The 25,381-nt window shown below is 36.7% G+C and overlaps 3 protein-coding genes across 7 annotated transcripts; all 3 read right to left on the bottom strand.

Moving 5' to 3' along the window:
* Positions 1 to 95: 95 nt before the first annotated feature.
* Positions 96 to 8,898, bottom strand: LOC133864210 (protein ESSENTIAL FOR POTEXVIRUS ACCUMULATION 1-like). Of its 3 annotated transcripts, none has more exons than XM_062300488.1 (11): positions 8,503 to 8,898; positions 7,545 to 7,604; positions 7,351 to 7,424; positions 4,790 to 5,644; positions 4,565 to 4,658; positions 4,321 to 4,485; positions 3,445 to 4,212; positions 1,160 to 3,319; positions 976 to 1,048; positions 704 to 846; positions 96 to 629 (listed from the first exon to the last, which is right to left on the bottom strand). In XM_062300488.1, the coding sequence occupies exons 1-11, from the start codon at positions 8,576 to 8,578 to the stop codon at positions 295 to 297; spliced, it is 4,803 nt and encodes a 1,600-aa protein (XP_062156472.1). In that variant the 5' UTR covers positions 8,579 to 8,898; the 3' UTR covers positions 96 to 294. The 3 variants fall into 3 exon arrangements, with proteins under 3 accessions (XP_062156472.1, XP_062156479.1, XP_062156486.1); XM_062300495.1 differs by having other exon boundaries at positions 1,160 to 3,304; XM_062300502.1 differs by lacking the exon at positions 7,545 to 7,604.
* Positions 8,899 to 15,014: 6,116 nt separating this feature from the next.
* Positions 15,015 to 16,202, bottom strand: LOC133858364 (uncharacterized). The gene has a single exon (XM_062293822.1). It carries the CDS (start codon positions 16,200 to 16,202, stop codon positions 15,015 to 15,017), a length of 1,188 nt encoding a protein of 395 aa, XP_062149806.1.
* Positions 16,203 to 17,571: 1,369 nt separating this feature from the next.
* Positions 17,572 to 24,232, bottom strand: LOC133864191 (uncharacterized). 3 transcript variants are annotated; one of them, XM_062300467.1, is made up of 11 exons: positions 23,939 to 24,232; positions 23,324 to 23,496; positions 23,074 to 23,232; positions 22,398 to 22,547; positions 21,671 to 21,814; positions 19,647 to 19,803; positions 19,110 to 19,282; positions 18,835 to 18,890; positions 18,277 to 18,370; positions 17,997 to 18,082; positions 17,572 to 17,883 (listed from the first exon to the last, which is right to left on the bottom strand). In XM_062300467.1, the coding sequence occupies exons 1-11, from the start codon at positions 24,135 to 24,137 to the stop codon at positions 17,865 to 17,867; spliced, it is 1,410 nt and encodes a 469-aa protein (XP_062156451.1). In that variant the 5' UTR covers positions 24,138 to 24,232; the 3' UTR covers positions 17,572 to 17,864. The 3 variants fall into 3 exon arrangements, with proteins under 3 accessions (XP_062156451.1, XP_062156443.1, XP_062156460.1); XM_062300459.1 differs by having other exon boundaries at positions 18,268 to 18,370; positions 23,939 to 24,231; XM_062300476.1 differs by having other exon boundaries at positions 17,572 to 18,082; positions 18,268 to 18,370; positions 23,939 to 24,231.
* Between the last annotated feature and the right edge of the window lie 1,149 nt (positions 24,233 to 25,381).

Raw genomic sequence — 25,381 nt, 5'->3', positions numbered from 1 at the left:
TATTTTGGTTGATGTGGGTCTTCTCATGGAAAAAAATGAAATACAAAGTGAGCTAGTGCTGCAAGTACACACAGAGAGAGAGAGAGAGAGAGAGAGGTACAAATATTTTCCTTATAAACCTTGCTAGTCTGTACAAAACTATACCTTGTAACTACGTTACTACACTGCACACTGTAAGAATGAAAGAATTCTCATTGGCAGATGCTTGCTTCATACCAAGGGCTTTGAACCTAACCTATACAACTTTTTAAAAATGAACAAAATGTAGAAAAAGAAAATACAAATCAAAAGGGGCTAATCCTCTATGCGTTGAATTTCACCCATCATTATGCGATTGCTGGTGACTTTGAAACCAAGGAGAGCAGGATCAATTTGCCTCCCTTTTTTCCCCTTCTTTTTGCCACTGCGTCCACCTTGTGCTCCATCTGTTGTCTCCGAAAATCCTGCCAAGTGTGCCTCTGCCGGTGCAGTCTTTTTTGCATTACTCTTCAGCATATCCATAAATGATGCCTCTGAAACATCAGCATCACCGCAAGATGAAGCACGCCGGAAACGCATGTCTTTCTTGCCGGATGCCATGATGTCTGAGTTTTGGTTTAATAAATTCACCCCTGCGTCTCGCCTTCCCCCTGAAGATTTAGAGATCTATAATTAACTACTTTGAGCAGAAAAGGGTAGTAAGAGGATTTTGAAAAGTACATACCTTCAGAAGCACCACTCGAAGGAGTTTTCCCTCTCATAACTGGATCTGAGAGCAGCTCAGACAATCCTTCCTGTGATGAAGTATGAGAGACAGGAGGACGTCTCAGCAAAATATTCTCTTGCCCTTTGGATGGAACAGGAACCCTGGCAGAAGAAGGCCAAACAAAGAAATGAATAAATTAGAAAAGCCAACTTGTAATGCCATTTTCTCATAGGCTATCCAGGTTTTTTCTTCAATAAATATAAAACTTACAAAACCATAAACACAATTACCGCTCCTTGGAGACCTCCTCCACAAATGAATTACAATGTCCAATGTTTTCATTGTAGAAGCCTGTTTTCCCACCTGAGAGCAAATTCAGGTAAAAAAAAAAAAACAAACATTATCACTCTAATACGAACATAATGCAATGGCTTCCAACAAAAAAAACAATTAAGAGAGAACTACTTGCAGTACCAATTGATGATTGCCTGTTAAGAGCATTAATTGAAATCTCCCCACGATCTAGAGCAGCCAACCCAGCTTGCTCACCCCTGCCTTCTTGAATCTCGAAAGCTGGACCCTTCATCATACCAACACTTTTGGACCCATGCTTCCTGCTGTCGGCCTCCAAGAACTCATTGCTCATAGATGACTTGCCAATCATGCTAGAGTTTGTGTAAATTGCCTGACCAGTCTCATTGATGCCAGCCAATCGTGACTCTCCCTCAATCAATGCCCCAGAATCAGATCTATATGGCATTATTTCACTGCTTGCCCACTCATCCTGCAGTGGTTCACATGAATTAGAACCATAAGACCCCACTGCAAATGAGTTATTCAGACCTGCTTCTCGATCTAGGAGAAGACTGAATGGGTGGTCTGAGGAGCTTGACCCAGAATAGAGGCCAGCTGTTGCCCTTGTTTCCTTGCCTGCATCTAATGGCTCAATAGATTGATGACCTGATTTCTGATGGAGCAACTCCATCAACAATTGTTTCGACTTTTCATCATTGAACCCATCTGACATCCACAAAGTCGGATCTTGAGAAGTCATTTTAATTTCTGACTCCCTTTTCTGACGCTCAGCATTGATATGCAGTTGTTGAATCCGAGACTCAATCCAGTCATTCTCTAGTTGCTCATTGTTCTCAGACCAGCGGCCCTCGATTGCATCCAATTCTGAAGTATGAAATTGATTGGGGACCAAAAGATGGTGGGGATTATGCGGGTGGATGCCAGGTGAAAATGCACCCACTTGACTAGCAGATTGCATACGTGCACTTGGTTCCTGCATATCTAAACCGTGAGCACGAGCCCTAGCTAGAACATCCGGATTCATCCCTGGAGCACCAGCAGGCAACGACATTGTGCGCTCAAATGGCAGTGAGCCAGGGTCATAAATCCCTTGCCGAAGTCGCTCCTGCACTGAAACGTTCCGCTCAAGGTGATTCAGCTGCTCCTCATGCGGTGGCCTCTGTTGTCGCTGATAAACATCCAATGGGCCAAAACCTGAAGAGTGAGCTCGGTGAGAACCAGCAATAGTCCTGAGAAACTGATCAGATTCATCTGTTGGCCATTTGGAACCAATATGCCTCTCTCCTTCAATACCAGTCCGCTGCCTCAATCCCATTAACTGCCTGGCCTGCAGCTGGTCTTGTTGAAGAAGCTGTTGTTCCAATGACATCTGTCCATGCTGTGAACGTGATAAAAGCTCAAATAAATCTCTTTGATGATCTTGTTGTGGCATATGACTGAATTTTGCTTGAATAAGCTGCTCTAAAGATGGATCAACATGCCTTGAAGGATGATGAGACTGTTGCTGCATTTCGTGTAAAAGGTGCCGCTCTAATAAAACCTGATCAAGGACACTTTTGGCTCTGATAGGATCCATATGCGACTGCCCAAGGCCAGGATCATGCATTTGATTACGTAACAACTGCTCTAGAAGCACCTGCCGGACTTGAGATTGCTGTTGCTCCTGCAAAAGCTTTTGCTGTTGATGAAACTGCTGTTGTTGCTGCAATTGATGATGTTGTTGGAGCTGAATCTGCCGCTGCTGTTGCAGCTGAAGTGTCAAAAGATGATCCAGATCCGGTGCAGAACGATTGGCCAACTGCTGGTGGTGTATAAGATTCTGAGTAGGAACATGGTCTAAAACTGATTCATTTATGTGTGCATGAGACAACAGATTTCGTTGTTGGAGTTGCTGCTGCTGAAATTGCTGTGCCCTAAGGTGCTCTGCTAAATCAAAATGGTTTGACTCCTGTTCCATGCGTGACAAATGATGAGCAGCCATGGCATCTTGATACATGGGTTCAGGAATTGTATTTTTTCTATAAACATCAGACCATGTCTCTGCAGCAAGAGCTGGATCAGCCATCACACCAAATGGAGCAGCCCTTCCAGTGCCGGACGGAATGGATGACTTTGCATGTTTTATAGGACCTTCAAGCTCAGACCAGAGCAAGCCAAAGGGGTGCAATTTATTATCATTATGATTTGGTACACCAGGTTCTGTCAATTCATTTGGAAGAGAAGGATGGCCGATAGAATTTTCAGATGAATGACGACTGCTCCCAGTAGGTTTGGCAATAGAATATCCTGTGTTTCCAGGAAGACCTGCAAACACAATTTCTGTAAAATAAAAAATTAAAAAAAAAAAAAAAAAAAAAAAAAAAAAAAAAAGGAAAAGAAGAAAGAATAAGGAGAATCCACAGGAAAAAAAAAAAAATCACGACACATTTAAATAGAAAACAAACCTTCGTCTTGTGTAACAAACTTATGAAAGCTTTGACCCTCAGAATGCGGCAGTTGCAATGAAACCTCAGGTTCAGATACTCTTGACTGAACATGCTGAGCTGAAAGGCTATTAAACTCAGGCAATGGCTGGCCCAGGTCATTTACTGCAGACGAATTACTTTTCAAAACAGAAGAAGCAGCAGGTAAACTATCGTCCAACTGTTCGAAGTGTTCTAGCTTAGAGTTTGGTTCGCTGCTATTGGCATATCCATCATTGGCTTTCAGATAAGGCATGATCTTACCCAATTCCTGGAAAGGCGCCCCTTCAGGAGCATCTGCAAAGCGGACTAGCAAGTCTGTCCCAAAAAACCCTTGTTCAAACCACAAAATGATGTCAGCCCCAACAAATGGTCCCTGGATCACCCCTTGAGGATCAATGTAGCACAAACTTAACTCCTCAGGCGGGGCTACCCTTTCTAATCCATTTGCCTCAGTGTTGGTACTTTGATTCTGCTCAGGAGAAGGCAAAACAAAGAGAGAACTTGAATCATCAGGAAGGTTGGACCTGATGTCAAATGAAGTGGAGAACTCAATGGCATCAAACTGAGCATGCTTGGTACAATCAGCTTCCGCCATCTGCCATTTTTCACCAATATTGATCTGAGAAGCACCATCAATCTCTATGGCACCATAGACACCATTACTTTCTGAAACTGTTGCGGCCAATCCATCTTCCAACCGATGAATTGCTCCAGTAACTTTATATTCTGCTTCTTTAACATATATTTCTGTAAATAAAGTGCATTCAGAACCTTTCAGATATAGAACGAACTAGTAAAGTTGTATGCATATGGTTCAAAGGATGAGTTTCAAGAGCTAAGTAAACGGTTACTCACCGTCTACCATATTCCTCTGTGTACCATATTTTGACAAGGCACCACCATCATCAGCCTGAAATGCATCATCAGTTGCAGATTCTTGTGAGGCATCAACAGACTCTTCATTGAGACTTGAGGGTAATATACCCTGACTTTGTTCAGTGTAGTCTAAGTCTTCAACACCTAGTCGAGGAACATTCAGAAATATTCAGACCAAGGATAAGTACATAATAGAAGTTAACAGCAATTGAGTTGAAAATACCTGTAATATTTTCAGTTGATCTCCCCTTCCTATACGAACTGTACACCATCCCACTACTTGTGATCTTACCCTTCAATATATCGCCAAGGATGGCCTGTTAGCATCATAGGGCCCAATTGTGAGGCATAAAAGATTTTAGTGAATTACGTGGAATAAGAATTTATTATTACATAAAAATGAAAAGTGAAGAACAAGTTAGTTAATTACAGTAATCCCATTAATTACCTTCTCTTCCGCATCAGGGGCAACAAAAGCCAATGGTTCAATAAAGCCAACTTGACTAATGGGGGGCAATTCCTCCATCTCATCTGGCATGGTAGTAGCCGATGGACCAAGCTTCTGCCTCCGATATATGTCAAGAAGCTTTCCCCTTGGGTAGCAAAAAGAATCAACAGAGTGGCTAGGTCTTCCAGGAACACTTTCACTCTTGTCAGAATGAGCAGCACCAATGGGGCCTGTAGATAAACCTCTCCCAACAACATTTGGCCTTCCACGTCCAAGGGTAAATCCCAAGTTTGAACCCTCCACCCGTCCTCTCTCAAGTCCAAATCCAGGTGCAGCACGGTAGGCATTTGAACCACCAGAATGAACCTCCATTCTATGTCGTGGCCTCCATTTATCGCGAGAATCTGAGTCACGCTCAGAAGCTGAACGGTTACTACTTGCAAAAGATTGATTGTCATTGTGAGCATCTTCCTTCTCCAGATCTGTCTTCTTCTCAGTTCGGGAGTCCTTATCTTTGTCTTCAGGACCCCATCTAGATGACCATTTGCTATCACGCCGTGTTTCATGTCCAGAATTACGACCATCATGCCACCGATCAGTGGTAGGCAATGCTCTACTCTCACTTGTTTCTCTGATAGAGAGATTGTCAACACGGCGTTCTGCCTTCCTGCGATCTCTTCTGCCACCAAGTAAGCCAGTTTCTCTTTCCTCTTCACGCCAGCGACGGCTACTATCACTGTCCGTGGCAGTCCTCCTCCAATCTTTTCTGTCCTCAGATCCATCCAAACGCCAACCCTCTTTCTGATTAGGATCAGTAGAGTTTCCAAGAGACCCAGAAGTTGGAGCACGCATTTCCTGTCAAATATGAAAGCAACACTAAATACAGTACCCATAATGACAGAACGTCAAATGAAAGCAAAATCTTTGTGAATACACATACAAACCTGGCCATATGGTTATAAGTTGCAAATAATAATAATAATAATAATGAGATCATTTGCGTGATGATGATCAAACATCACAAAACTTTCCAACATTGAATCACAAAAATTGCTCTAAAATACATGAACAGGACTGATGGGTGAACAAATTGCATGTGATCCAAAACTCAGTTATTCAATTATAATCACTTATCATAAACTCCACTTCTAACGATGGACATTGTATTGGAAAGCTGTGATACATGAGCAAGAAGCAACTTCAAAGAAGGCACAGGCCTCTGGCACCCTGAATCTGGTTGCCTCCCCCAGTGAGGAAAATAAGGGATGAAGCATTGAAGTTATGGTACTAACTTAAGGGGGCTAAGCACCAAGCTAGAATACCAAAATACGGGTCTGCGTTTTGACACAGGAGAGATCAAGCATCTCAACTTTTTTCTGAAAGTAGACATTTAAGCATTACAATTAAGAGAATAAACAATAACCCACTAACTCCATTGGATCAAGATTTAGAGATAAGGAGATTAGTTCAACACAAGTCGACTCTCAAGTCAACTAAACCTTAATCACAACTTTTTTGATAAGTAACTAAACCTTAATCACAACTAATCGGCTACATGGATTCTTTTGCGCCAATCAACCCTATCTAGAGTGATGTCCCCTATTACCTCTTGAATAATCATGCCCTTCCTCATAACTTCTACCCACTTTATTTTTAACCTCCATTTTTTGTTCCTTTCACATTAATTCAGTAAGTCTCACACTGATGAATTCATTGGCCTCTGAAGCACTTGTCAGAACAATGTCAAACGACTCCTCATTTTATCCTCAATTGGTGCCACTCTCACTTTCTCACAAATAAAAACAAGAAAAATTAAGATACTAAATCTAGTTGGTAACAGTTGGGAACTTGCAATAAATTTTTTTTAGTTCATCACTTCTTCCTTTATAGCAGATCAGACAAAATGAGCAAACTCTATTTGCACTTATTTTTTCATTGTTCTCCTGTTACTTCAAATTGAAATATGATATACAAAAGGGAATCCACAGCCAAGAATGTGCTCTGACGTGTACTCCAGACCTGAAAGCGTCTCTTAAATTTGAAAATACTACAATGGCCATAAAATAAAATCTATTCTAATGCCCAGCAGACAACATAATATTTAACAGGGACCTGAAGGCAAGGCATATAAACACCTCGGAGTACTACTGTGGTAATTCAGCCTCCCTATTTTACCTCTTATACAATTCAGGTAATAAGGTACACATAAATATTGTGCCTAAATCACTTCACAACAAAACTACTACATACTCTGGTACCATTAAAAAGGGGGTTACCAAACAAGATAAAAATTTCCATATTAACAGAAATCCGAAAAAGAAATCATCAAGCAATTTCTAAGGGCTTTTTAAAGTCAAAATATAAATTGCATAACAAGTTTGTAGTCAAGATACCAACTGGACAATTCCAAATAATTAAAAAAATATGTTTTGATACTGTAAAAGATGTAAAGTTAGAACCTCTAATATAAATACAAAACAATAACTTTAGTGCATATACATTACCACCAAAAGAAAAGGAAAAACAAATAGAACTGTGTTTCCTGGAAGGTAAGATTATACCATCTTTGGTTCAGTTGGTTTGGCATAAAGCCACTGGGGAGACAGAGGTATGCTGCTTTCTGATGCCGCTTGATCTGAAATAATGAAAATTTACATCAGAACAGAAACAGGAGACAAAATGATAGCAAGTAACACAGATAGGAACCAATAGTTCATTATTCTGGAAACAACCGAAACCAACACTAGAGCAACACCTTTTGACTCATCAAGTAACATAAGCCCCTTTTCCTCCTCATTCCCTCCAGAAGCTTCCACTGGCATAGCATGAACACAGAAGAAAACACAGAAATATACATTTAGCTTTCAATTGCAAGGCGCAACTGGTAACAAAAAATAGACCGCCATAAAAGCAATCCAACCCTCCTGGAGCACCCCAAAAAAAGAAATTGAGAGAGAGAGGGAGAGAGAAGAAAAACATTTTTTCCTGATAGATAAAGGATCTGAATCACACCGAAAGAATACTTCAAGCACTGAACCAAAATCTTCATACCTCTAAAATATGAAAGACTTAAGCTAAATCAACAACAAAGTTCCTAAATTAGCCATCACCACACACCAAATCATGAGCATAAAACCAATGTCATTCCCGTCCACTCAAGTGAAATGAAGAGACCTATCTTTATCGAAAAATCAGAACCTTATTGTCATATAAAACCTTGATAGTTTTATAACAAAATCTTGGAACAAAAAATGAAAAAGAAAAGAGAAGCAACTGAAACCGACAACAAACTAATCGAAACCTAAAGACAGTAATATCTGCAAATTCCTAATTTCCCCATAAATCATCCAGTAACAACTTAAGAAAATCGTAAATCAATCAAACGATCACCGAGAAACAAATTCTAAAACCAATTAACAAGAAGACTTTGATCTGAAAGAATGACCAATAAGTTGGTTCGGAACCCTAATTGACGGCGTTGATTGTTCAAAAACAGAAAATGAACTGGTCCATCACAAGTAGGACGCTCCAGATCAATACCCCCTAACCTCGCACCGAATCGGAATCTATCACATCCATCAGCTACACAATTTTTTATTTTATTTTATATTCTGGGATCAGCTAAAAAATCGAAACCGATGTAAGAACATAGAAAATAAAAGAAATGGAATGAAAAAAAAAATGAAGAAGTAGAGTGGAAGAGCGAGAAGTACCTTTGGAGGTCCAGGAATGATCGGACGGCTTGGATATGAGGAGATCGTCCGGTAGATCGAGCTTGCCTTCCGCCATTGAATAGTCAAAAGGTGATGAACTTGAACGAGCGAGAGAGAGAGGGAGAGCGAAGATCTAATCAACCAACACAAATGAACACACAAACACACATACACACACTGTGGATTGGAGCTCCGAAGACGCAAAGCCAAGGCAGTGAGCGAGAGAGAGAGAGGGGGAGAGACAGAGAGGGAGAGGGATTCGGGAAATCTAGGGTTTCGGAAAGAGTTTGTTGAGAGCACTTGCGCAGAGAGAGAGAGCGATAGCGAAGCAAGACAGAGGAAAAGGGTGAGGGGAGGGTTTGGGTGGTGGTCAGAACAGCCAAATCAACTAATCAAGTCATATGATTTCAACAGGTTGCTTATCGAGAAATATAGAATTATTATTTTTTTTTTTCATTTTATATTGGATAAAAAGTAGTTAGTTCTTCTTCTTTTTTTTTTTTATCTTTTTTTTTTAAAAACAAATTAAAAATTAAAAATTTGTGGGCCGGAGGTGAACATTAAGGAAAAAACTTGGACTTTTTTTTAAAAAAAAAATTATGTAACAGGTTGATATTTGAATTCAATAACGCTTGGGTCCTTCAATTTTATGGTTAATTGAATAATGTTAGACCTACTACTTATCTACACCTCTTTTAGGGGAAAATTATATTTGCCTATGATCTGTTATCATTGTTGTAATCTCCTCTTAATTTTTTGGTTAATCTTTTCTTTTAATTTATTATTGAAAGTGCAATGTCTCCGGTTTACCCTTAAAAATAAAATACTCTCAAAAATAAAATAAATAAATAAATAAATAACCTAACTAACCCCTTGTTTTTCTCTATAAATTATTTAAATTTTTTGGCTTTTAAAATTTTTATGGGCATTTTTATCTTTTTGAGGGTAAAAGAGACTTTGCAACTTGATGGTAAATTGGTAGGGCCATAAATCAAATTGAAAGATTGATGGGATGGGATATTACGAATTGAGGGGTAAATGTAGTTTTGTTTTTGCAACTTATTGACCCGAGCCAGTAATAATTTGAAAGATAACTTTTTTTTTTACTAGTTGGTGTGGCTCAAATCACTTTCTAACACGTGTTAACAAATTCTTAAATAGTTGTAAACTAATTGTAAGTTTAACATTAATCATGCTTGGTCCATAGGCTAAAAAAGCACATCCTACATGTTCGAAAATTCAGAGAAGAAAAAAAAAAAAACTACAATGATGCTCCCCATTCAAGAATAAGATACTCTCTATTTTAAATAAAATGGCTTTATGGTCCGAATTTTAAGTTTGTACATTTAATTTAAAGGTGTACATGATGTCAATATTGGCACGTTTGTTAAAAAATTTAGGGTTAAATGCAAAATTTCTCTCTGTGGTTTGCAAACTTTATTTTTTACCCCTTCAGTTTTACTTTTTATATTAGGTGGTGCATGTGCTATAGGAAAAGATGCAAATAGTACCTCCGTCTATTTTTTCATCCAAAACTAACAGAAATCTACGTCAGCGCCACGTGACACTATTCAAAATGCGACACGTGGCCACACCTTTTTTTTAATCTTTTTTTTTTTTTAATTTTGATGCTTTTTTTTTAAAAAAAAAAAAATTAAAATAATTGTAGCCACCCCTTTTGGGCCACAAGAGGGTGGCCAGTAACCCCATTTGGCTTGGGGGTGGCTGAACAACCCGTTCGGCCCCTGTGGCCTATGGGGGTGGTTCTGCCACCCCCAAGGCAAAACCCCTGCATTTTTTTGTTTCTCATTTTGCCCTTGGGGTGGCCGAACCACCCCCATGGGCCACGGGGGTGGTTCGGCCACCCTTATGTGGCCCCCCCCCCCCTAAAAATTATTATTATTTTAAAAAAAAATTTTAAAAAAATATTATGACCACATGTCGTATTTTGAATGGTACCACGTGGCGTTGACGTGGATTTCTGTTAGTTTTGGATAGAAAAATAGACGGAGGTACCATTTACATCTTTTTCTATAACACATGTACCACCTATGATAAAAAGTAAAACTGAAGGGACAAAAACTAAAGTTTGCAAACCACAGGGGACAAGTATGTATTTAACCCAAAAATTTAAATAATATAATAGTGTGTACATTATTAGATGCCCTAACGATAAACCTTAACTATAAAATTGATACTATCAATTTTATTTGAAATTGAAAGTATCCGCGTCCGTTATTCATTAATTCCAACATATTATAGAATATGAATTGATTATCAATGATAGATGCGTTTGTAAATAAAAAACAATAAGAATAGTAATTAGATTTCAATTATTTATTTATTTTTATTTTTATTTTTATTTTTGGTTTAAGACTATTAAACTTTATGAGTCAAGAGACTTGGTCAATCGTATTTGTCGCTTTTCATCACATAGTTCCTACAAAAGTCGTGTAAAATAGAAGCTCATAAAATTACAAGAAAATCGATTTTAAAGAAAATTGTCTTCTGAAATTTGTATTATAATAGAATAAAGTATTCCTTCAAGCTGTGTGAGAAAGACATTCATCAAATTCAATATATTAAACTACCCTATGTTCAAAATGTATACGAGAATTACATACATTTTAAACAGAGCATATGATTTTCATGTGTATTTTAATATTAATTGATGGTATCAATTTTTTATTTTTTTCAATTTCAACCACCCGTTTGAATTTTTCGTTAAATCCTATTAAAAATTTTAAAATACTCCTCGTTTTTTTATTTAGAATAAAAAAATGCAAGGATTTAAATATTGGTCAGAATTTGTAAAAATACTCATACCTGAATATTTGAAATTATATATATATATATATATATTAAAGAAAAAAACAGTGATATTTTGATAAAATTTAACAAAAAAATTTAACGAATTGTTGAAATTGAAAAAAAAAATAAAAAAATTGAAAGATGAATACTTAAAATTGACACTTTTTAAAGATGAATACCTAATTGTAAAAGTGATAAAAGATCAAAAATTATAAGTATAGTTATCACATTTTTAAAATGATATGTATGTTTAGAAAAAATATTTCAATAAAATTTTGTCAACTACAATATACCTATTAAGGCGAAAACTTTTGTCCTCACAACTCTAAAACCCGTCTTAACAAATGCTTTGGGAAATTTGTGAATTCTTTTACATGCTTCAGAGAACTTTTCATTTATACACAAAATCCTTAAATGGGTCCCCTGCGCTAAAGGGGTTAACCGAGGCTTCAAATTCAAGTTACAGGTTTCACGACTTGGGAACGAGGAGGGGAAAAAATGCGGGCGAAAAATAATCGTCTCTATTCATTATTAGTATCTAATTAATTATTATCAGTTATATGCATACGTGGATCTGGTTAGCAAAATCATGTCCGCATTCATTTTATATATAATATAAATTTAAGTAAATCTACTACGTCGTCGTTTTGAATTTTGTAATTATCTCAAAATCATATCTTATTATAGTTATTTTTCTTTTCTTTTATTTGGGTAATTCAAATCCCGATTCTTCTATTAGATAATGACTCCCTATGGCTGATTTTCGTGAATTATGTAACAAATGGAATCTTAATTTATTTAAGAAAAAAATAAAAAAAAATAAAAAAGCCCTCCTGAACTAACAGTCAATTTTATAATAGCCCATGAATTTTTAATTGTACTAATATGATCCATCAAATTACCAAAGTGTGCCATAAATGCAACTTTTGTCGAAATATTAGTATAATACTCTTATTATCTTAAAAACTAAAATAAAAAATTAATAAAAAAAAAAAGAAATTTAAAAAAACTATTAATATAAAACTAACAAATTAAAGAACTTAACAAATTAAAATTTTTTAATTAAAAAATAAAAAACAAAAAAATTGGTGGCTCGACAGCCCCCCCTTATTTGGGGTGGCCTTTTTTAATTTTAATTAATTTATTTAACTTTTTAGTTATATATCCATATAGCGGCATGAGTCGTCATTTTATTGATGCTAATTAACATAGTACATTAAGGAATTCATCAAGTGTTTTTAACAAAATTTGGTTACAGGGAATGATTTTTATTTATAAATGTATATTTTTAATATTTTTAGTAAGAGTGACATGTGTCATCATTTTATTAGTATTGACGCTGACACTAACAAAATTCGTCAAGTATTTTGACGGAATTTGACTACAATGACTAAATTGTTATTTTTTGCTTATCTTGAAGATGTTTGAATTATTTTTATTCACCAGTGAGCGATTTGTAATTTAGGCAAACCATATGGATTGATTTTGCATTTATCTTCTTTTTTTTTTTTTTAAGAGAATAGAGGTATTATAGGAATATTTCAACAAAATTTGCATTTTTTGCACACTTTGGTAGTTTAATGAATCACAATAATACACTTGAAAATTCAATAGACTATTACATAATCGGTTATTAGCTCAAGGGGCTTTTTATTTATTTATTTAAGCTTGCATGTAGTAATAACTGTATTATTTAATATGACATATAGATTTAGATGATAATTAAAAAAAAAAAAAAAAAAAAAAACTATTATCTCATATGCAAATAATAACCGTAATAATCGTGCGGATGCAGATAGTAATCGCATACCTAAAAGTGACACCCGAATTATGCGAATGGAAATACGAATATTAGCAACAAATGAAGATGCGAATATTATTAATAACTGCATCCATATCCGTATCTACATTTTCACCATAGTCTTTAAATTCATGAGTTTTTACGTCACAATTAACCTTCTGTAAGGAAAACTAATCAAAGCTTATTGAATCTCCATTTCTCCGCGGGGGGATCTTGGCAAAGTACAATCACTAGAATGTTGTAACGTACGTTCATCATTCTTGTTGAGAAATATTCTCATCAATTAATAGATGGGCTTATTTTCTTAATTACAAGCTCATCTATTAATATTAATCACAAGAAAGGCCAGTTACACAATCTATTAGATAATAAGTTAAAGCCCAAATTAATATAAGAATAACGAGCAATAAGTTAAGGAGATATCAAATCTCAAGATACTCAAAAGTATTTCAAAGACACCAAGGCGTTGAGATACTTGAGAATATTATGGGCGTGACAATTCCACGATGCCAAAATTGGATAGATTCTGAATATATTGGAATCACCTCTCAAAATCAGAGAAGCACGATTAAAGTCTCCACTATAAATATATACAAACCATCATGTATTATCTAGTTGATATTATTATGATTTGAGAATTGACATAAATTATTTTTAAAAAATTGACTTAAACATTGGAATGAGACTAGCCAATACCCTACAAACTTGAAAGAAGAACTTTCTAGAAGTGGCACAGCTTGTGCCGCTGTATTAGAAAGTTTCTCTTCACAATTCTGAAAATAATAGGATATCCAAAACGTTTCCATTAACTGTTAAAAAAAGAGATACTGTAACTGTAGGCTTGTTTGGTAAGTGATATTACAGAACAGAACAGAGTAGTGGGTTGTTAGTTTTTGAAATTAGGAAAAAGTGATGATGTGATATAAAATAAAAAGAATTTGTATAAAAAAGTGAAAAAGTTTTGTATTATAGTGAATTTTTTTATATGAATAGTAATAAAAAATTATTGATGTGATATAAAAAAATGAAAAAAATAGAAATATTTTGATGTTGATTAGTAATGAAAAGTATAAAAAAAATGAAAAAAAAAAAAAAAAAAACGTTAACAATATTGTAATGTATTGTTCCTTAGCAAACAACCCCTGCAATCTGGAAAGGCAAACTTATTGCTAAAAAGCAGAGAAGGAAGTCACAGTTCATGATTGCATGTCGGCTCGAATTGGGTCAAAATATAAATATAAAATTATATAAATTAATTATAACTCAATTTATTAATTAAGTCAAACCCGATATCCACAATTTACTAATTTCATATCGAATTTACGAAAACGTTAAAAAATACTTGGTTCATAGTTGCAAATCAATCTCCTAAAACTAAATCTAAGCCATCAGTACATCTTTTAAACATCAAATATTTATGGGACATCATCTTCTCATTATCCCATTCAGAATAAGGGTTAAAACTAGGTGTGTATGACAAAATCATGCTGGTAGACAAAAAACCCAAACTGAATGAAACCCTTAGTCAGCTTCCCAAGTTAGAAGCAACCGTTGGTCCCTTTTGGATCACCAGGCCGCATTGAATTTCAATTTCAGCAAACCAAAGCTTTCAGAATGTGAACATGGAAGGCTAGTGATGCATAAGAAGCTTTTGGCAAGAAGGACACCAAAAGGAATGTCAAAAACAGAGACATGTAATACAACAAAGAAGAAAAAAATACACTGATCACAGCCATCGGTAACTCCATTTAAATCCCCCCCCCAAAATAAAAAGAACTTCAAAAGGAACATCCCAAGAGGGAAAGAAACCAACATTAGCATCAACTTGTTTCTTTTCACAATCATACCTAAACTTCCTAAAACCCTATACATTCAGACCGCCCGCCCGCCCGCCCGCCCGCTATATCTTACCGGACTTCCTCGTGTCGGGAAATTTTTCCAGGACATCTACAGCCCCATCAGCGTGGCTCTTCTTCTTCTTCCTTCTCAACTTCTCACACATGAAGGCCCTCTCCAGCTGCACCACCCGCTGCGACAGCGAGCTCAGCAATCTAGTCTGCATTTCATTCCTCTCAAAGAGCTCAGTCATCAAACCCATCATTCTCTCATTATCCTCCATCATCCTCTCCATAAGCTCCCTGCCCCCCTTGCTCTCCTCTCTTCCCCCAGCTCCACCACAATCTTCTCTGACACCACCCACTTCTTCTTTTCTCTCAGGTCCAACAATCTCCATTCCCTCCTCTTGCTTTGTTGAATTTTCTTCAACTCCTTCAACCAAACTCTCAGGATCCGCAGAGGACCCAGATTCGCTCTCACTCTGACTCTTCCCCACGCTCTCAGCAATTTCTTCGCTTCGATTCGCCTTCGTTTCGATACCTACTTCATCAACTCCACCCAAATCCACCTTATCCGAATTCTCACAATCTGCATCACTAGCCTCACTCGGATTAGGCATAGAATCAACAGAATTAGGTATGGAATCAACAACTTGAGTCTTCAACTCCTCCAAAGTTTCACAATTCTCACGTAAATCGCAGCAATTATCGACTAAATCAGCAGCAGAAATTTCAGTCTCAGAGGCTTGACCATTATCCGCTTTGGGAGCTTCTAGGGTTTGATTAACAGCTCCGGCAATTTCTTCACTGGACGAACCTAGGATTCGTTCCCCGTCGCCAGCGACGATCGCGTCCACCAGCTCCTGCAACGCGATCGCCCTTCTGATCACGGCCTTACGGCAATCCCTAACCGCCGAGTCCACACCTCTCACCGAGTCCAACCGGAAGAGCAAGCTCATCAGCGCCTCATTCACCCTCAGCCTCTCCTTCTGATCGCTCCGAATCGACTCCACCGTCGACTCCTCCGAAACCTTCCTCTCCATCTCCTCGACCTCGCGCCTCATCGCCGCGATCTTCCTGACGCTCCTCCTCACCAGGAACCCCCGGAACGCCTTCTGGATCTTCAACGCCGAGTCCGACCTGCTCCGACCGCCCGATCCGACGAATTTGACCGGGATCGACACCACCTTCCGAGACGGCACCGTTTCCGTTTTCTGCGCGTAGCGCGATGGGAAATACCAATGGCTATCCATCACCGAATTAGACCTCTCAATGTTTTTTGCGATTATGAAAGTGTTTGCTGTGTTTTGGATTTCTGAGGGAGAAGGAATTTGGGTTTCTTGTGTTTATAAAGAGTGGAATCGTACAGTGTCTCTGGTTCGAGAAGGGTATTGAAAGTTCGAGAAGTTTCGGGTCAGGTTGTTTTCGAATTGGAGGGCCTTTTATACTTGGGGGGGGGGGGGGGGGGGGGGGGGGGCGTGATGTTCTAGATGACCGTAGATTCTTCCGAGTTTACGCGGGTGATCATTTTTTTTTTTTTATATAGATACGCGGGTGATCATTTTGGATTGACTATATATTTTTTTTTATCCAAAAATTAAATAAATTATGGTTTTTTTATTCTATTAGAATATTTCATTTCTTAAATATATTAACAAATAACTCAAAACATAAAATACTTTTTAAATTGCATTTTTATTATTATTATTAAATTGCATTCTTTTCTTATTTTCTATAATAATATTTCGACATAATAAGCGCTTAGCTAATGCTAGGATTTAATTTATTATTTAAAAAAATAGAGTTGCCTTGTGCACGCAACCACTCCGGCCTTAATCAAGGTAACCCCACGGACCACGACTCTTCCTATTTGGTTGGATGATTCTAGTCAAAAGTGGTTACGCGACCACCACATCAAGCTAGGGGTGACTGTACAGCCACCCCGAACAAGGCCACCCTCTCCTCGACTGAGAATGGCTACATATCCATATTTTTTTAAATTTTTTATAAGTAATGAGTAAACTATACATTTGTCTGAATTTTTTCAAAATAGATAGATATACTCCATAAAAAACATTTTTCTCATATATGAGCCCTATTGGAATACACTTATAAAAAACACTTATCATATTTATTTCACGTCAAAACATTTTTCTTAAACCAAAAACACCTACCGAAATATTAACAAACATAACAAGAGAGTTAACAGCATCATTGTACTTCAAAATTCATTTTCCAAGTGAATCTTATGCTCTATTTATTTTGACGTATAATGTTTTTCGTTAGAAAATTTTTCAGCGAAATCATTCAACTGAAAAACATTTTTCAGCGTTTAGTTGATATGAAAATTCAGAGACGGCCGACGACAGCATGGAATGAATTGTGAAAGGGCTGTAATCGAGCCAAACTGAGCTTTAAGATTTCAAGCCTTGCTTGTTTATGAAAATGTATATTCGAGCTGAGCTCAAGCTCAAGCCGAGCTATGAAATGTATGTTCAAGCTCAAGCTTGTCGAGAATACCATTTGAACTGAACATGATACTCGACAAACCCGACTCAACTCTGCCTCAAGTTAGGCTATTATATTTTTTAATGTGCGATCCGAGTGGAGTTAAAGCGTGAGTTTGTGAACCTTTATACATTTTTTTTTATCCATAATATAAATATATAGTATGCAACTATTTAAGGCATATTACTGCCTCTCCGTTTTCATGTTCTTCTACCTTTGAACTACAACAAATCCATTCCATTCCCCAATTGCAACAGACGAGAGAGCTTCCTCCTCTGTTTAGGAGAAGTAAAAAGTTACAGCAAATTTTGCGCTAATTGTTGATGAAGAATTTGAGGATGGAAGGCAATTACAACGGAGCTCAGCTGATGAAGAAAATGCTTTTCACATTCCATGCAAGAGTGCTATCAAGCTAGATTGCTTGTGCTGCAAAGAGCAAACAAGGAGTTGGAGAACAGAAGCCCGAGTAACAAGGCAATCATACAAAGGCAAATGCCTTTCAGGAAGTACATTCGTCACAAAAGAATTTGAACAATTACAGGATATTCATTCTGTTTGGAATTATTATTCCTGCCCTCTTCAAAAGCTCGCTAGCAGCTTCCCGTGCCACCAGAATAACATCTTCCTGTTGGGTTACAATTTTTCATCCACAAGAAAACCATGGAACTCTCAGAAACAAGGAAAAAGAATGCCAATATGTGCCAATAAACGATATTAGAATATTTAACTTATAATAGGTGATTAAAAAGAAGGCTAATACTGTTAATTTTCAGTTTATAATGACACCAATGAAAAGTAACTTCAAGATACCTCATTTACCCGCAAAATCTTCTTATCCTTCATAATCCACTGGCCGTTGCACATTACAGAGACCACATTTTCACTTCGCATGCAGTACACAAGGCTGGAAATGCTGCATTTGTAGTAAACCAAAACATTCAATAAGAGATCACAAATCGGTAAAAAGGATACTCGAACAGCCGACCTCGTAGCATTACACCAAACGAGCGATTATTCAAGCCATAACCCTCGCGGGCAGAAAGAATATAGCACTTATTACCAACAAAAGCCAGAGAATACTAAAAGAGTTAAGAATAACTGATGGTCAATGATTATTCCACACGATTGAGTTTCAAGTCATTACTTACTAATCAGAAAAATTTAAGTCTTACAAAAGACTAGATTCATGTACTTTCAACCACAATCAAATCACAAAACACACCACAAATAGAAAATCACGAAAGAAGAGCAAGAAGATTCACTTTCAAGAAAGATGAACAACCATTCAAGTAATGGAATAAAGTCATACCAAAACTTAACAAAATAGTTTATGAATAAAACTACTGCATATGTTTTCTTCTGGGATGGAGTTCATACCAATCATGAACAGGAACCATACACCAAGAGGAAGGATTGACGACAACCATGTCAGCCTACCATATAAGGAACAAACATTAATCAGCCTCAATTGTCAGGAGAATGACTAAAACAATCTGGTAATTGTGATCTAATGAAAGATATAACTAAACATAGCTGAAGGGTGATCTAGATAGGAACTTTTCTTCATACAATAAAACTTGAACTGTGGGGAAAACTTAAAAGGAGAACGAAGCAAAAAAACAAGGGCGAATAATTTGAGGAAATGGTCCAACCTTTTTCCCAACCTCAAGAGAACCTATTTCATTATCCCAGAGTACTGATTTTGCACCATTTAGTGTCACCATTTTGAGAACCGTTTCAGCGGGAAGAGCAGTAGGATCAGTGGTTCCTTTTGCATAAACTTCCCGTCCTTTGTTAATAAGAGAAGCGACGTACATCTCATCAACTACAAAGAGGTGAATCCATATATTAATTTCCAGACATCAGTCTTACAGCAAGAATCCTTTATTCAAAAAAAAAAAAAAAAAAGTTATCAAGAAAAGATTGTACTGAACTGATATAGTAAATTGAAACTCCTTTTGCTCCAGTTAATTACAGGTTATGCAGCAGACCCTTGAGAAGCTGGCATTCTCTCCACAAGGATCCTCTTAAGTACGCATATCAGTTACAGCTAATACCTAGTATATATTTTCCTTTTGGTGTTTAAGTGATGGAATGTGTCTGAGATACTAACGGAGTGAAAGTTTTTAACGGAAAATGTGCAATTCAGAAAAAACAAAACCAACTATTGATATAGTATTTGGACAAACCAATGCTCATTCTATTATTTGATGGTGCCCCATCTGTTCCCAGGGAGACGCAAATGCCAGCATCAAGCATCTCCCTAATAGGTGCAAATCCAAGCATTCGCATTGCAGAAGCAGGACAGTGAGATACATTGACTCCAGCCCTTGCAAGAAAACCAATCTGAAGAAGAAATGTAAAAGAAAACAATCACTATACTAAAACCACAAAATAAGAAAAAGCATGACACAGAAATATGGATATTGCTAGCAGTAATTGACGAAGTAATAGGAGTAACTACCATACACCATCACATTCAACATTGCAATAAGTGGCGAAGCTTGAGGGGTTCGAGAAGGGGCAAATGTCCCTCTGGCCCGCCTAAAGAAATTTTAACCCCCTTGATTATACTTTATTTGGTAAGGTATTCAAAGCACCTTCCCCTCTCTTGTTGAGACTTTTGAGACTTGCAAGATACACTCACCCTCTTTCACAAAAACACCAATACTTATACGAAGACTTCTTGGAAAAATACCATCACATCCCTTTGTTCAGGAAAGCTCTGTTTGGTTGTTGAGAAAGCTCATAAAAGAAAAAGAAAAAGAAAAATTATTATAAAATCTAAGATACAGCTCGGTCTAAGAGTGTTCTTTACTCTATTTTGTGTGGTTTTCTAGGTTTCCAAATAGAGAGAGGGATTAGGGAAATTGACAGAGGGTTCGAGATACGAACATTGATGATTCTTTTGGGGAGATTATTGTTAGCCGTTTGAGGTCGATTACAGAGCACGGAAAATGAAAAAGGGTTGAGAGAGAGAGAGAGAGTAATAAGCACCGAGCAGGAGGGCTCGATTTGACGAAGTTCTGGAGGCTTTATTACAAATGGTAAAAAATTTCAAATCTAAAGAAAAAGACTAAAAATACTTAAAAGTACCTGACACACACCACTATAACACTTTTTGGGATGGGGAGGTGAGGGTTAAGTAATACTACAATCACACTACTGATTTTTTTTTCCTAAGTTATAACAGTACTGAATTGAAAACACAAATAGTTATGTTCTATTTACTATTCAGATTTTCTAACGTTGAGTGAAACTTGAAGATGGAAGACAGATTGGTCCTCTCACTTCATTCTCCCTAAGGGAGTCATTAAAAATATTGAGTCATGTGAACTTTTATTTGGAAAGGTGACAAGAAGAGTAATAGAATGTACCACATTTCAGATGATGTTAGGCATGAAAACATAAACTACAGGTTACATTTTTACGGTTTAAACGATAATTAAATTTTGTTGAATTGTTTATTTATTTCTTTAGTTATTTTTTTTTTTCACTCTATCTTTAATGTTGCCCCCTATGAACCAAAATTCTGGCTCTGCCACTGATTACAATCGGCAAGTAATATTTGCTCCCAATAGTTTGTCTGCTCTTACTTAACTCAATACCACTTTTCACTTAATGCCAATTGTCATCAGTATGTGGAACTTCAGAGAATACTACCCTAGCATGAGTTTTAAGGATTACCACCTAAGAGCATGGGAACATGGTATATAGCATCTGTTCTAATGCTGATCATGGTATATACATTCAACATATTGATGGTTAAGGTTTAGTTACTCTTGTGGCCTTTTCTTCTTCTTGTAATCCCAAATTAAGAATAAGATGTACAGTTTCATACCATCCGTGTTAGAGAGAATCATAACTATCACAAGGAATAAATTCAAACAATTAAAGAATACCAAGAATGGTAAATTATATGTATGAACAAAAAATTTTGACAAACAGAATAGGTATGTAAATAATGCTCATATTTTCAATTAACAGAACCCAAGCCAGAAGATCCAAACAGATCAAAAGCGCTCAATAATGGAAAGTCCAACTCCACTGACACTTCTACCAACCCTTGTTTTTTGTTCTACTCACCACCTTTTTCAAAGTAAAAGACATCATCCTTACTTTTCCTGTTTCTTAATAAGACGGTACAAACAAGAAAAAGTAAGAAGATCTATTGATTTCCTTAAAGTGCAGCAAGCAATAAGAAGAAATTCACCTCAGTACTGTTGACCCAAACTGTATGAGCTGCGAGCAGATTGTTTTGGAGGAACTCTATCTTCTCTAAGTATGTAACTGTTCCATGATCAACCTTGCGAGTATCCATCACAAGTTGATTCTCATAGGGGATCTCTGCAACATGCTAACACCAGAAAGGTCAAGTCATTCTATTTTCAAAACCAACAATCTTCTTTAGCATCAATGGTCAGGCTGATCAAACTGACATGCTGCAGAAGTTTAATGTTTAAATTTGAGGACATTTAAGGATTCTCAAGACGAAAAAGGCAATTGGATTTCAGTTTTTATTTTCTTCTTCTTCTTCTTTTTTTTTTTTTTTGAAAACATTTCAAAATAAGTCAACTTAAAGTTATTCACATCCATTTCATAAAATCTACTTGAAATATTGAAGAGAAATTCTATGTTTGTAAAATTGTACCATTTACATTATACCAATGTTAGTCCATTATGTATGGCAGAAACTTCATATGTCATGCAAGAACAGGGCTGCTCACTCAGCATTTTTCTGGTTTGACAAGAAGACTTCAGCACGCATTAAACAAAGCTATCAGGATAGATATCTTCAAAGACTGGTAGATTATATGTATCATAATGTACTGATCCTCATATGTTGTAATTCATATACAGCTATGGAAGAGAAGACACTTAATGCACAAGCATGCACACACACATACACACACGCGCACGTATGCTAAAGAGTTCATTACCATGTGGATTCCAGTTTTCAGTTCTCTTGCAGCATCTCTAGTTTCATGTAGTAAACAATCAGTTGAATTCATGATTTGTCTAATTCCAAACCATACTCTGATGCGCCCATCTGCCGTATTATGGTGCTTCTTATAGAGCTCCTTTTGAGACTGAATCCTTAACATAAGCAAATCAAATTGATGACTGGAACAACAAAAACAAATGCATATGTATAACATATTTGGCAATATAAAGAACAAATCACATGTAAATCTGCTAGGAGATAAGCACCTAGGGAAGTTTTTACTTCCTCAAGTAAAGCCTTGGTATAACATTTTGCATCCCACTTTAACCAAAATTTTAAGCCAGTGGGTTTGGATCCAACGATATTTTATCAACTACTTACTCTTGTTGCTATTACTCAACATTACTTTTAGAACAAAGTTTTTCTCCAACTAAGGTTGGATGAATTTCCTCCAATTCAGTGGCATGTGTTCTTGGAGCATGTGAATATCTATTAAAAATGCACGATCTAAAACCAAATGTCAGTCTAATAAATTGAATTGGAATCCTCCAACTCAGTTGGGAGGAAAACTTTGTCCTTACTTTTATTGCTATTACTTAACATGGGATTCCACCACAAGTAAAACTTAAATAAGTACAACATTGTGAAGACAAAAAAGACAAAAACTCAACCTGAATACAGTCATCTGTCGTTCTAGTAGCCCATGATGCCGGCAAACCCTCGCCAGCATCCATGGTTGATTGGGCCAAACACGCGCGCAAGCCCAATAACTCCACTGCCCTCGCCATTCCAGACACGTGCTGGCCCCCAGCTTCAGCAAAGCATGTTACCTGATTCAAGAAACCACAAATATCATCAACCACCGAATTAGAAACACCACAAACCGGAAAACAAAACAAAAGAACATCTGTGGGTGCTTACACCAGAGTGGATGAGTTCGATACCGCACAGCAGAGTGGAGATATAGGAATCGTCCTCGGTCATGTTGGATTCGTACGGCCAAATGCGACCGTGCAACCATGTCATCAAATCGACGTCATCCGCTATCCCTCTCGCTAGTTGCTGAGAGGTGTGCACGTGCGTGTTGATCAATCCTGGTTAGCACCAAACACACAATCTAATCAGTTATGAGACTTTAGACAATGATACTAATTTGTTAGGAAAATGTTTGGGTTAATCTTAAAAAAAAATAAAATAAAGGAAAATGCTTGGGTTATTACCGTTTTTTCTATAATTTCTATCCAAACTGTTGTGGCAATGTCATTTCAGTTCATGTGCTTGCCAAATAGTTACGATTAAATTTATGAATCAATACAATAATTTACGCGACAAATAACTTTAATTGTTCAGTAGAACGTTACTGTCACAGTGAAATAAAAGTTGTACTACAGTGCCGAGCAGCAATCAATTTGTTACCTGGTTATCTTTCTTCTATTTTGTTGCCTAATTGCAATTAGTTTCTCTATTTAACTACTACTGTATAGCCTTAACGTTTATTACCAAGGAAAACGAAGAGTGGGGAGAGGAGTAGAGGACCTGGGAGTAGGATTCGGGCGTGGAGATCAATGATCTGGTGGGCGAGATCAGAGAAATCGCGAAGAATATCGGGGGAGTGACCGATGGCTTCGATTGTGTCGTCTCGGATGAAGATCCCACCATTGCGGAACACCCGGCTTTCGGGATCCATGGTCACGATCACGGCGTTGTGGAGTATGATCGAGGTGTCGGCCATCATGTCCACTTTCACTCTTGTTCTCTGTCGCTCCGTTTCTCTGTTTGACAACCAATGAACCAAGCTTGGGTTTGTCGATTTCAGTCCACTGAATTAACTGAATCGAACAGTGTGATGTACACTAAGTAGCCAATAAAATTATGACAAGTCTGTAGACACAATATGACTATAAGAAGTAATTTTTTTTTTTTTTTTTTTTTTTTTTTTGCGCATATCTTACGGACATTTTAGCTCATTTTAATATGAGAAATGTTAGTTTTACAATATGTGTCACATGAGGGGAGAGTACACAACATGTGCACTCTTGTAGTGCATCAATCAATTCTTTTTTAATATTACAAAAAGCTAGTTGTAGATAAGGTAAATTACATGGACAGATTTTGTAATTTTTCCTTAATTTAATTCATCAAACGAAAGATTTATAAGACTTGCATGTACAATAGTAAATAATTTCTTTGAAGTGTCATAATTCGGTATGTTTGTTAATATATTTAAAAAGTGATTTTTGTTTTTAATTTGAAAAAAAGGTAATGATATAACATAAATGTAAAAATTGATTTTAAAGGTGTTTTCTAGTAGATTCACATTTGTAATCATTTTTCTATAGAACATTCGCTTATTTTGAAAAACCCAAAACATATAATAGGAAAAAAAAGTCAGTCAGGGTGGCCGCACAATCACATCCACCTCTCTTCCACTGATAGTGGCTACACGATTATCTAATCTTTTTTATTTTTTAAATAATAAATTAGCTCTTGTTTTTGAATATTTTGTCAAAATATTCTTACAATAAAAACAAATTATAAAAAAATATTTTATATTTTGAACTTTGAATTATTTATTGATATATTTATTTGGGATAAAAAGAAAAACTTATATATATATATATATATACAAACGTAGCCGCCGATCGATCATCTTTCTGTATCCAGAGGAATGGTTAATGCATGGTAAGTTTAATTTTTCTTTAGTTGTGAGAACTATGTATGACGCAACAATCCATTAATATATTGATGAGTTTAGTCATGGTAGTGGAACATTATGGAACCTCCGACCTCGTACTGTCCGGAATCATGCAGAAGTGGAATTGTCCCTAAATTTGCATCCATGAGATGAGATTGTATATATTTTGATTTTTGAGGGCCAATTAAGCATTGTGAGTCAAGTGGGAAAAATAAGTGGAGGCTAGGGTTGGCAATTTTTGACACGACCCGCGAACCCGACACGAACACGACACGGGAAAATAG

This window comes from Alnus glutinosa, chromosome 1, assembly GCF_958979055.1.
Source record: "Alnus glutinosa chromosome 1, dhAlnGlut1.1, whole genome shotgun sequence".
Classification (NCBI taxonomy): domain Eukaryota; kingdom Viridiplantae; phylum Streptophyta; class Magnoliopsida; order Fagales; family Betulaceae; genus Alnus; species Alnus glutinosa.
Note: the sequence above shows the minus strand (reverse complement) of the source record. Positions and strands in the feature narration are given on the sequence as shown.